This window comes from Malaclemys terrapin, chromosome 2 (genome assembly GCF_027887155.1).
Source record: "Malaclemys terrapin pileata isolate rMalTer1 chromosome 2, rMalTer1.hap1, whole genome shotgun sequence".
Lineage (NCBI taxonomy): Eukaryota > Metazoa > Chordata > Testudines > Emydidae > Malaclemys > Malaclemys terrapin.
The window spans coordinates 134,168,492-134,181,629 of record NC_071506.1 but is presented as its reverse complement, the minus strand read 5'-3'; the positions used below and the strand labels follow the sequence as shown (position 1 = coordinate 134,181,629).

Sequence of the window (13,138 nt, the reverse complement as noted above, 5' to 3'; positions counted from 1 at the left end):
CAAAGAACCTCTTTTTCTTCCTTCCCTACCTGCATTTTCAGGCTAGCAATACATTGAGAAGTCCAGTGGAATTAGCCCAGGGTTGTGTGTCGGAGACCCATGTTCGAGTCCCGGTTCTGCCCCGGACATTGGGTAACCTCAAGCAAGTCACTTCCCCTCTCTGTACCACAGCCACAATAAAGTGGGGGATATGGATACTCATGGGGGTGTTGTGAGGGCTAAAGTTTTTTTGAGGAGGTTATTAAGGATGTTAACTGCTCCATATGATCATAACAACTTAATATTTGCAGCCAAGAAGTTACCCTCAGAGAATTATTGCTATGTAGGTTGCAAGACCCTGGGGGCAAGGACCATCTTTTGGTTCTGTTGCTTGAACAGCACCAAGCTCAATGGGGCTCTGGTCTATGACTAGGTGTTAATACAAATAAACAACAACACTATAAAGATAAACAGGAGATATTAGTTTATAATGCACCTTTTGATCCAAGGATCTCAAAGCCCTTCGCAATTGTGCAATGGGTATTCCCCTATTTTTACAGATGTGGAAACCGAGGCACAGAGAAGTTAAGTGACTTGCCCAAGGCTTCACAGCAACACAGTCAGTAACAGAACACAAGACTCCAAACTTGCAGTTTCCTGCTACCTTTGCCACATAAACTTGCAATTTATTTTATAACTTTGCAATAGACTTCCCACAGTGCTTTGTGATGGGTGTGTGCCTTTTTTTAAAGGGAACTCTTTTATTTGTTTTTTTCCTACTTGCCCACCACACAGCATGAAACATCAGTGCCAATGATTCCACGGTCCCTCACCATATGGAAGTTTCTGTTCCCACTGAAGTTGAACTCGCACTGCATCATGTCAAAGAAGATGGGGATGGCAGCTTTCCGCAGCTCAGGCTCAGGTATCAGGGTCACCTCCAGGATTGGACCCACCATCGATGGGATGAACTTGATCTTATGGGGGCCTGTAACAGAGAGAAGGTGAGACCCAGCCTCTGCTCAGTGGAACGCAGCTGCTTGAAAGCACATCTGGGAGCACATTAGTCATACAAAGGTAATGAGAAGACAGTGCACACATTCAGTATAATTGAAGTTCTCCAAGTGGGTGACACCCATTAATGGTGCAGTTTTATGTCCCGTTGCCATTTGTGCTCCTAAATCACTGAGTCTCTTTTGAAAATCTCACTCTCAACCTTTGTATGGTGTGAAAGTTTGGGAATCTGTTTGTGGGAATTAACACTACTGACTGGATTGTAGGATTGTATCTGTGCACCAGCCTCTGGTATTAAGGGAAAGGGGACCAGCACCTGGGTGTCTGCCCCTGAGCAGGACAGTCCTTAAGGACCATTGACAATTGAATAATCTTGCCCTAGCAGCACAATGGGCGCTACCAGCCAAAAGCAAATGAATTGCTAATTGCTTTTAACTGGGGCTGGAGGAGGTGGCAGCTCAGAGTAGTGGAGAAGTTAAAAAACAACAACAGAAGGACGGGGAGAGACAAAGTGATTCAAATCTGCTGTTAAAATGTGAGAGTCTCTCCATCAAGAGAAATGAGATCAGAAGAAGGCAAGGTTGTGCAGGAGGAAGAGGAGGCGAGGAAGAAGGCTCCTGCATTCCCTATAAGACGCTGACCAAAAACTAAAAGGCTCTCAGAGGGGTAAGGAAACTGAGGCAGGGATTTGCATGCAGGTTGTGTTTTTCCATAGATCTGTCTCTCTCTTGTGCTTTGTCTGTGAGTAAAGTGTGACAGGTTTAGAAATTCCTTGGCAAAGTCGGTGTGTTACTTGCTTTCACTGTCACATAGTCCCAGAAGGGGAGAGCTAATCCAGAGGGTCCACAGGTTCCGTGGAACTCTGGCAGCACGCAAGAGCTAGCAGGCACAAGGCGGATGCGCTGCAGAGCCCCATCTCACAGAAGAACTGAAATCCAGGTTTGGATGAGGATCATACACACTATTGTGAACTGTACAGATAGGGAACTCACCCAGGTTATACCACATATCCCTTATTTTGAAGCCAATCTCTTTCCTCATGTCCCCATATCTAGAAAGGGAAAAAATATTAAATGAGAGAAGAAGGTAAAAAAAATCCGCATGCATTGAAATTAGCCTTGTTAAGCTGCCAGGGAAATTTAACAGCTCAGCTGTATAATCGACTAGCCTGCCCTTTTTAAAAACGTAGCCCTGAATACTGGGCATCTAGGGTAAAGAGTTCAAGGCCTGAAGGCCAAGCTCCTCCCTACCATCCATCTGCCAAGAGGTGAGTGGACATCAGACATCTTCAGGGGGGGTAAACACAAGGAAGGGAGAAGAGCTATTTGAAATGAAGGATTATGTTGGCCCAAGAACAAATGGGGATAAGACGACCATGAATAAGTTTAGGCTGGAAATTAGAAGAAGGTTTCTGACCAACAGAGGAATGAGGTTCTACAACAGCCGACCAATGGCAGGAGTAGGGCCAAGAAACCTAACTAGTTTTAAGAAGGCGCTTGATAATTTTATAAATGGGATTGCAGTGGATTCCCCTTATTTGCAACCTCTTGGTTCCCAGCAAATAGTTGCTATTCTCTCAGTTGCCAACAAGTGGAAGGCAGGTTTGTGGGGCTGCAGCCAGGGGAGGAAGTACTGGGATGTGCTTCCCCGCTGCTACCATGCCCGCAGCCTCCCCTCTCAACACACAGCACTGGGACTCCAGCAGGGGCTCCCAGGGATACCACAGCCCCTTACCTCCTGTGCTGGTGGTGGATCCCCTGGCCACTGCAGCCAAGGAAGGAACGTCCCCGCACCTCCTTTCCTGGCTGCAGCTCCACAAACCTGCAAGCGACCAGGGCTTTTCTTCCCCCCCCCCCCCCAAAAAAAAAAAAAAAAAGTTCTCGAACAGGCATGCCGTTTATTGCCAATATCCAAATCCCATTAATAGTCAATGGGACGGGACTGGTGCTGGCAAAACGCTGCTATTAACAAAGTTGTTACTATTAGGATTGCAAATAACCAGCATCCACTGGATATGGCAAGGTTCCCTGCGACACGAGGGGACTGGACTCAATGACCCAGCAGGTCCCTTTCCAGTCCTTTGTTTCTATTCTGGCAAGAAGTGGGTTAAAATGCACCCCCAAAAGAGTGAATGCACCCTGCCAGGAGGGAAGGGTGGGTTAGCACGTTGACCATGAGCATTTCTGACAGTAGGCTGGAGAGTAAGACTGCAGTTTAGCCAGCTCTCGTAATTTTATTCAGAATCTTGCAATGTTTTGTGGGGGGGTTTTCCAAGCCTCAGCTGCTGGAATCAAGAGATTGCAGGAGAACTCAGCTTCCATTTAAAAAAAAAAGTTTCTAAGCCTCATGACTGCAGAGGAAAGCTTGAAAACATAAAATGAGTGTGCCCTAAAGGAAAAGAAATCAAGAGGCAAAGAAAAAAGAAAACCTGCCAAAATTATTAAAAAAAAAAAAACTTAAAATTTTTAAACCCATGTCATGATTTTTGGGGGCCTGACTCAGGATTTTTGAAGGCTCGGGATTGGCAATACTGAGACTGCAGGGAATGGAGCTATGAGAAGATGAGGTCTGGATGCTGGAGGAATGTGCTGGTTATTGCTCACTTGTCCTGCATTACAGCTGGGGAAGCCAGTAATTTCTTACTTTAAGGACCACGGTGGAGGAAAACCTCCTATCTTGGACCTTAAAGAAGCAACAACCTCTGTTTTAAAATGAGCCAAACCACTCACGTGTTTAAACTCAACCCAAACATGCAGAGCCCATTGTCTGCACCTACCACTAACTGTTCTGTCACAGAGAGCCCACATTCACATATGTCTACACTGCAACCAACAGCTTCAGCACAGGATGTACAAGCCCACCCAGAGCCCTGTGTAATTACTCGGGTGGCTAGTCTGCACTGAAGCCCATGTTGCCACAGATTCACTGCTCTGGTACCCGAGCTAACCAGATTAAAAACAGCCCAGGTATGTCAACAGGAGCTGTAGTCACACACTGTGATTGCAGTACAGACATATCCATGGATTGTATCAGGTGTGCCTCGCTAGATGAGCACAATATAAAGACGGGGCTTATTTTCCAAGAGTAAGACGACCTGATCACATTTAAATGTGAACTTACTTCTTGACAATTTTGTTGCGTTTGGCCTGTGAGAAGTTCTCCAGCTGGAGGGATTCGTGAGTGAGAAAAGCTACTGCCAAGTGGAAGTAATTGTTCCAGAGCTGTGGGGGAAAAAAATCCGATTAAAGAAAGGAAAAACACAAAACACACAGCACAATAGAGCTACTTAGTCACCAGTGCTGCAGATTCTCTGTCAGGTATTAATGAGGAAACACAATTTCAATGAATGGGAAAAATAAATTCCCACAGGAGGTCAACAGGTGTAAAAGCTGACTAAGAGTTACACAAACTGCACCAACAAACTTTGTTCCTTTTGGTGTGATCTATTTAAAATGCTCACCCAGAAGACTATTTATGAATCTAGATACACCAAATCCCTCCTTAAAACTCTCCTTTGCCCTGATGCCCATGAAAAATGTAACAGTTAGGTTGCCGGTGTGCTAAGACCATGGCCTATCATGCTGACCAATACTGTCTCCTTGTTTTCTTGAGCTCTTCCATCTGTCTAGTTCCACCTGTTGTCTCTCATCATATACTTGGATTGTAAGCTCTTTGGAGCAGAGACCATCTTTTTGTTCTGTGTTTATAGAGTGCCTAGCACACTGGGTTGCTAGTCTACGACTTGGGCGCCACAGTGTCTCTGTGAGGATAGTGAAGTATTATCCCCATATCACAGACAGGGAATGGAGGTAGCAGAGAGTTTAAATGACTTGCCCAAGGTCACACTCGGGAGTCTGTGGCAGGACTAGGAATTGAACAGATCTCCTGTGTCCCAGTCCAGGGCATTAACCACAAGACCATGCCTCCTCAAAAGAGGGGTTTGCCATCAAATCTCTCCAAAGTGCCAGTAAACGATAGTCAACCTAACACAAAAGTAAAGGGTGGAAAGAGAGACTTTCACACTCCCGCTTTAGCACATCCCTGCTATATAACTTGCAGAATGAGCATAGATCATGCTCCGCAGATCATTGGCTGAGCACAAGCCCATGGTACAAGTAGCATCTCGGGCTAGAAATTTCCCATTCATGCTACTTTTCCGCCAAGAGGACCAAACAATAACACCCTCATTAATATCAGTAACAAAACTGGTGTCATTGGGAGCTGAGGGCACCCATCACCTCTCTGAACTTGCTTAGTTCCAAAGTGGTCAGGACAATCCAGAACTAAATTTATCCTCACCTGAAGTTCGAAGCTTGCTTGATCCAGAAAGAATCGGTTGAGCACAGAGGTAAATTGGTTCACTGCTCGGAGGAAAACCCTGGAAAAGTAAACACAGATAAGGAGGCATCCATGGAAGTAGAAACAGCACATGCCTGAATGTACGGCTCAGAGGAGGCACGAACCGGTGACCTCAAAGGTTCAGCTCTTCTACTATAATCCTTCTCTTTCCCCAAAATCCTCTGTACTCAGTGGGAGGTGAAGGTTATTTCTGTTTCTCAACAGAAGTATCCCTGATTTAGGGAAGTTACAAATGAAAAGCTCTATTAGGTCATCCAGTCCCCATACCAATGCTGTGTTGTTCCACACAGGATATTTACTAGTGTTTTGTCTCTCTTAGATGCTTCCATGACCCTTATTACTGTGGTATCTGAATTACTCACAGTCTTTAATGTATTTACCCTCACAACACCCCTATAAGGTAGGAAAGTGCTATTAACCCCATTGTACAGATGGGGAACTGAAGAACAGAGAGGCTAAGTGACTTGCTCAAGATCACACAGGAAGTCTGTGGCACAGGAGAGAAATGAACTGGGTTTCCCGGGTAACGGGCTAGCACCCTACATGCACGATCATCCTCTTTTGTCCAGTTTACCTTTAAGTTTCCCAAGTGATGATGCATCTCCCCCCCAGATTTGAAATAAAGAGGCTTCTCAGATTGAAGCAGGCACCTCTGGCAGGGAAATACAATCACTGGGGGGAAAGCTTTCAGTTTTGCAAACACTCCTTTTGACAGAAGAAGAAAGAGTTTGCAGGCTCATAAGTCATCAAAAAAAAAAATGTCCAGCCAATAGGACTTTAGTCAAAGCTAACTTAAACCAATATGAACTTTTAAAGGAAGTATATACTCAATTTACTCCTCAGTCCCAGAGCCAACAAGTTCTGCAGAAATCACATGAGCTTTCAACCAATAGCAACCTCTGGTAGAGGCTGTTTACCTGCTCTGCATCATGTTCATCACCATCCAGTCATTCGCATAGACATTCTTTCCGATCAGATCCTTAAACATGATGAAGGTTTCCATCAGGAAGTCCTGTACAAAAATATGCCACATGCAAGGTCTAAGAAAGTTAGTCCATAAACAGATGGAAACATTGTGGGGGATGCAAACTTGTGGGGCTGCAGATTCCATTGATCACAGATCAATATGCTGGCCTTTTGAAATGCATCTTTTATTATGGCATATATCACCGTAACTAAATTATGTCTGAAATCTCATCCATCAAATTACAGGAGGAACCCACCCCCCAATCTATTTAATTAATGCAATTAAATCTGTTATTGTTTGAAGTCAATCTCTAGATGCGTAGGGAGCATTAAAAAGCAAAATAGGTGTTTAAAGTCTTTCGACCCAATACTTCCCTTCAAATGTATGAATGACATTACATAGGGCTGCTGCCTTATTCGTTATATACATAGATTATAGAGGGGGTTGTCATTCCCCAGCCATTTAGGCCTTTGCTAGATGAGGTCTGATGTTAGAAGATATCCAGTGTAGACAAGACCTGCAGTCTATAACAAGAGCTAAACTGGTCAAGTTAAAGCCATCACACCTAAGTCCTAGTCTAGATGAGGCTTTTCTGCCGAGTTGCAGTATGAAGAGTGGGAATTGTGCAAGCGATACTGACAAAATCTAACTTTAGACTAAGAAAGAACCTCCATCTCCAGAGGTTCAAACATTCATAGGTTCTCTTCTGCTCTAAGAGGTAACATTCACATTCAAGCACCAGACACGCACACACCAGAGAAGTCACCACTTTCCAAAGGTCACTAGCAAAGAAATGTGCTGCTGAGTTGAATAGTGTGCACTAAAGAATTGGAAAGTGACACTGATGCAGAGAGAGAAATGGACACTGGTGCTGCCACAGTAGAAATCCTCTAAGCATTATTAAATCAGAGCTTGAGGGAAAGGTTTAGGCTTGACATGGGGCACCATGAAGACTAGAATTAACTACTAACCATGTTAACCTGATGAAGCAACGTTGCAATGTCTGGGCTGAAAATGCCACAAGGGGATGCTTATTTTTTTAAAAAATGGTAAATAAATCATGATGCCATTGGTATTATTTTAAAAATAATTTAATGGACATATTTCTATACGTTTTAGGGATCATAACAGTTAGATTCCAAATTTACATATTGAACCTGTGTCTCCTGAAGTTGTATTCTTGTACCAGCTTTGTTTTTATATAATTCACCTTCCTGGTTTGTCTCACATGCACAAGCTGTACATGCATTGAAAATGTAAGAGCAACATTTAAATGCATGATTCAGAAGGCTCTGAACCGTGGAGTGAATGAGAAGCACCAATGATAGCTTCAAAGATTGAAGCCTATATCCTGTTTTAGGAAAAATCATTAAGCACGTGCCTAACTTTAACCATTGACCTCACTCTGCTTAAGCACTCTTCCTGAATAGTGAAGTTGTCCTGAAGTAAAGTTCTTCAACAGAAACGTTGTCCCAATTCCATTAGCTTTGTCACCTAGCACTCCTGCTCTTCCACAACATTTCTAGCCGACTCTGATCATATTCACTCCACTGATTCATTTGAAAAAGGCTACTACATATTTTATGAGCCCTAGCAAAACCTCCAAGGTGTTTAGGTTTTACCGTGCATACTTATTCAGAAATCTTTCAGGTGAGTTACTAACTCAAATGAGTTTTATTTGAACTCTTGACGGGGATTTGACAGCAGTCTTCAGTGACCTGAAGGGGGGTTCCAAAGAGGATGGAGTTCAGCTGTTCTCAGTGGTGGCAGATGACAGAACAAGAAACAATGGTCTCAAGTTGCAGTGCGGGAGGTCTAGGTTGGATATTAAGGAAAACTATTTCACTAGGAGGGTGGAGAAGCACTGGAATGGGTTACCTAGGGAGGTGGTGGAATCTCCATCCTTAGAAGTTTGTAAGGCCCGGGTTGACAATGCCCTGGCCGGGATGATTTAGTTGGTGTTGGTCCTGCTTTGAGCAGGGAGTTGGACTAGATAACCTCCTGAGGTCTCTTCCAATCCTAATCTTCTATGAGTCTATGATCATTCAGTTGAGTGGCTTTTTCAGTCTAGGCAGTGAAGTTGCAGAAATATCTGTCTCCTGCAGGTGGTTATGTTGCTTAACAGATCACATGCAATTATAATCAGCCAGGGAAGCAAAGGCAGCATCCTGCCATTCATAGTGGTTTACAGATATTTTACAATACCTAATACAGAATCACAGAACTGCAAAGTCTACCCACGCCTGTATTCCAGTTCACTATGCTGTTCTGCACAGCTACAGGCAGAGACAAGCAATCAGGAACTGTGACTACCAATTAGAGTAGTGTCACACCACAGAAGCTTGTGCAATACTGTCTCTGGTTTTGAGCTGCATGGGGGCGGGGGAGTGAAACTTAGACTTTACTTGGAGTTTCAGGTCCTAAGGGGCTCAAAGAACAAAGAGCAAAAGTGTTGTTTCACCTGGGTTTTGGACTCAAACCACATGAAGATCATGAATTGTACATGGTTTAACACAGAGGATGGATATGCAATGCTGGCTAAGGATGCTTGACACCCACCCTTGAGGACACTCCAGCCTGAGCCTGAACAGCTACAAAGAACTTTACAGCTCCGCTGCTCTAACTTCACGAGCCCGAGTCAGCTGACCTGGGCCAGCCACAGCCGTGCCATCCGCCTTATTCCAATATAGGTGTACCCTCTGGGGCTTCAAATCATGGAATCCTCTGCACTAGGTGCTGTACAAACCCATCACAAAGAGATAATCGCTACCCACAAAAGTTTGCAACAACAGTTGAGCTTTTCAGAAACCTGATCGAAATTTGCATGCTTTCAGATTTTGCAGCCAAGATACCCTATGGCTCTATTAATAAACACACAGGCGTGTTTTTGGAAATTAGTAGAGATACTGCCCCAAGCTTGTCAGCTTTTTCCATCAGGCCAGACAAACAGAAGGGGAATCCAAGCTCTTAACTGAGCTCTAAATGAAAGAATGAAAAAAAAGAGAGGGAAGAACACATGGATAGAGAAGAGAAAGGAAGGGGAAAATGAACTCTTCTGCTTTTCCTGTCATCCTCATTCAATCTTTCTATCTTCTTCCTCCCAGCTCTTCAATTACACAGGTTTAGAGGGTCATTAAAGATTTGTTTTCACCCCATGTGACAATCTAGTCCGATGCTTTGCTGAGTCAGCAAACAGCCAGCAGTGCTGTATCCAGCTGGGGTGAAGTGAATGTTTCACTAACACTTGCAATATTAGGTACTCATACTCCTTAGTTATGGGTGCAAGAGCCTGAACTGAATATAAGAGCTGGATAGGATAAAATTAGAGGGAGATGCTACATGGACTGGGCTGCAGCCTGGGCCAAGCTGACTTACGATAATGTCCTGTCTGGTTTTGAAAGTGCTGATGTAGTGGTTATAGTGGAAATCATCCATCTGTCTCAGGATGGCTGTCATGCAGGCTACAAAACTACCCTGCAATGGAAAAGACAAAAAAGGCACTTGGTCAATTATCTTTCTGCACTAAGGCCCCAATTCAGCACAGTTCTGGAGCATGTGCCTAATTTTAGTCACATGAATAGTCTTGACTTCAAAGAGACCACACATGTGCTTTAAGTCAGGCATCCGTTTAAATATTTTGCTAACTTGGGGTCTAAGAATGCATGTACTAAGGTCACTTAAAGTGATTGTTTCCCTTCCCTCCCCCCACCAAGATCAGTACCATCTGCAGTGGGGTGATACCTACATATTAATCTGGACATCACCTCTCATAGGGTTTAAGTTTTAAGTCTGAGGAAAGGAGATGGGACAGACTTTATCCCTTCAAGGCCTGGAATTTGCAAAAATAAACTTTTACGGTGAGAGATTAAAATGAAATAATTTTGTTTCCTATAAATGCAAGTAGCAGCTTTAAAAAAAAATCTGGGCTGTCACTCTCTGAGCTACTGAGACACTAACAGCTTGGTAAAAAATAAAAAAAATACTCTTACCCAGACAGGAATGTCTTACCTTCATATCTGATCACTAGTGCAAGTATTGCTGAAACTACAAGGGGGTTAAGTTTGAAAAGCAGAACTCTCCTACATCCATTTTAAACAGTACCCTCCAAGTCTTCATTATAAACATATTTGATGGAAACCATTTGCCAATGTCAAAGCCTCTTCTTATAAAGTGAATTTAGTGCTGGATTGGCAGCCCTGGAGTTCTCTATCCATCCACAGACCAAGTATAGGGCAAGCCACAACAGTGCAAACCTCCTCTTGTTTTCCTACCAACCTACTTCGCCCCAGACTTGGAGAGGACATCTATAGGGTCGAGGGTACATCAGCATCTGGCTCCATTCAACATCAGAACCAAATTAATTAGCGTTTCTACAATGTGGCTGCCTGACTATTAGGAACTGGACAGAGACCCAAGCATGCTGCACAAACAAGTTACCGAAGAGTCACCAAACAATAACGACTTGCAGTCACTACTGGCCCAGACTTGATTAAAAATGGTGCCTTAGCAGAGAGAGTTCTGTGTCCCATTATCTCTTTCTACAGCCATCCAGGCCCAATTTGAATAGGGCTGGGGCAGGCCTCCCCTCACTCCCCATAGACCCCACCAGGGCACAGGAAACAGGACAGAGATTTTGTAATGCACCAGCACAATTTGCAGTCCATAGCAGGACAGACTGATGGAAAGCTCCAATCTGCTGAAGCGTCAGAGCAAGGGGTAGAAAGCAAAGAACAGAAGCAGGCAAAAGGCTCTCACAATGTGCAGAGACTGTCTGTTCATTCCAATCACCGTCCGGTTTATTCTCCTCAGCAGGCGCTCCATGATCAGCTGGATGTGAACTGCAGTGGGCCCCTGAAGAGATTAAAGAAGCACGGGCTGTTTTAGATTAATCTCAGTGTGGTCTATTCTACAGAGAGATTTGTTGTAGGGAAGGGCCAGGCTGACTGTGGCTATTTATTGTCAGAAGACACTAGAAAAGGAGACTCTTTGCCCAACAGAAATTCATTTAAATAGAAAGTAGTTTTAGACTCCGAGAAGGGGCGGGGGAATAAATCTCTGCACCAGTCCAGGACCCAGCAAAGGGATTCTCAGGAGCATCTTCCCTATGTTGGAGCTGGACTGGCCCCCAGAGCAGGCTAGAGCAGCTTGAGGGCAGCTCTAACTTGAGCCCCTTTTTTCTATACCCCCTACAAGTGTTGCAACAGAAGGGGATCACCTCTCTGGGGATGACCTGACCATACCTTCCCCTGTTCTGTCCTAGAATGTCTTAGGTTCATTTTTGATATGTCTGATTTATCTTTAATTAGACTCAAACGTCTTATGCCAATATCCAATGTGAAAAAACTTCTGTGAACATCTGGTCTCATTAACTCTATAAAGACTGGTTCTGGCAGGTGCACTTAAGAAGGCTTTGTTCCTCCTCTGACCTACACCAGTGTAATCCCAACAGTGAGGACGACGTTAGACTAGAGCCCATACTCACCACATCCTTCCGGTCAAGCACTTCTAGAATGTTACTGAGGAGCTGAGAACAGGCCTCATGATCTGGCTTGTTTGAATTGTCATCCAGTTGGCCACTTAGCTGATCTATTAGTAGAGGCAGGAGAGCATCTCTGCATTCTGAGAAATGAAGAAACGGAACAATGCAACACAATGGCCTAAGAATAATCTTCAGAGCCAAGTATAAGTGACCACAAAAATAAAACTTTGTGCTCCTCACTCTGACTCAGTCACCAAAATTAAAATCATGTCACAGTGGTTCTAATAGGTAGAAGACAGCACAAATTGCCTCTCTTCTAATTAGAGAGATTGCACTAGAGAGATTTCTCTTGATATATATATTAGATGGTCCCATGGCTAGGGCACTAACATAGTACTTGGGAGACCCCAAGTTTGATTGCCTGCCCGGCTTGACTTCCTGCATGACCTTAAGTAAGGTCTATGGGTAAAATTTTCAAAAGTGACACAGGCATTTAGGCGACTAAATCCCATTTTCAAAAGTGATTTAGAGCCAGATTTTTCAAAGTTATTTAATAATAATATCTAGTTCTTATATAGGCAACTAAAGAGGCAAATAGGAGCTTAGTGGGATTTTCAAAAGCACCAAAGCAGGTTAGATGCCTGAATATCTTTGAAAATCTGGGCTTAAGTCACTTTTGAAAATGGGATTCAGGCGCTTTTGAAATTTTTACCTGTAGTCTCTCTCTGCCTCAGTTCCCCCATCTATTAAATGGGGATAATGGCACTTCTCTACCTCACATGGATGTTGCAAGGAATAACACATTAAAGACTGTGACGCGCTCCCCTCTACTCTGGTAATGGGGGCCAGATAAGTACCTAAGATAGATATGATGTCCATAACAAATGATGGCTGTACACAGCACAGTCACCAGCTAATCTGGAAACTATGCAGCCTGGATAAAAGTTGGCATGAACAGAATCCAGTATCGTTAATCACAGATGCACAGACTCCTTTGAGATAAAGGAAAACCTATACTGGCTGCAGTCATACTCGGGATTATAACCTCTACACACCATAGTAACACCTAGCACACACCTAGGGCTTTTCATCTGTAGCTCTCAAAAGGCTTTTCAAAGAAGAGTAAACGTTATTATCCTCATTTTACAGATTCAGAAACTGAAGCAGAGAGAGTTTAAAGCCACAATTTTCAAACCTGGGTATCTAAAATTAGGCACCTAAATCCATATTTACGTTCCTAATAAGTGGCTCGATTTTTATTGCTGCCTGTTACTTAATGGCTGCCTTTTCAGCAATGTGTGGTCATGTTTTTGCCATTCTAGAAACCCTGGTATCTGCAT

General features: G+C 43.7%; 1 protein-coding gene across 2 annotated transcripts in view; it reads right to left on the bottom strand.

Annotated features, from left to right (window-relative positions):
- DOCK5 (dedicator of cytokinesis 5) overlaps positions 1-13,138 on the bottom strand; it is a 133,725-nt gene that overhangs the window by 32,891 nt on the left and 87,696 nt on the right. For both annotated transcript variants that reach the window (XM_054017363.1, XM_054017364.1), the window contains exons 26-33: positions 11,802-11,938; positions 11,075-11,170; positions 9,695-9,793; positions 6,270-6,364; positions 5,293-5,371; positions 4,114-4,214; positions 1,986-2,044; positions 813-967 (exon numbers count right to left, since the gene is read on the bottom strand). In XM_054017363.1, coding sequence (XP_053873338.1) covers positions 813-967; positions 1,986-2,044; positions 4,114-4,214; positions 5,293-5,371; positions 6,270-6,364; positions 9,695-9,793; positions 11,075-11,170; positions 11,802-11,938 — 821 coding nt within the window. The remainder of the gene's footprint in view (positions 1-812; positions 968-1,985; positions 2,045-4,113; positions 4,215-5,292; positions 5,372-6,269; positions 6,365-9,694; positions 9,794-11,074; positions 11,171-11,801; positions 11,939-13,138) is intronic.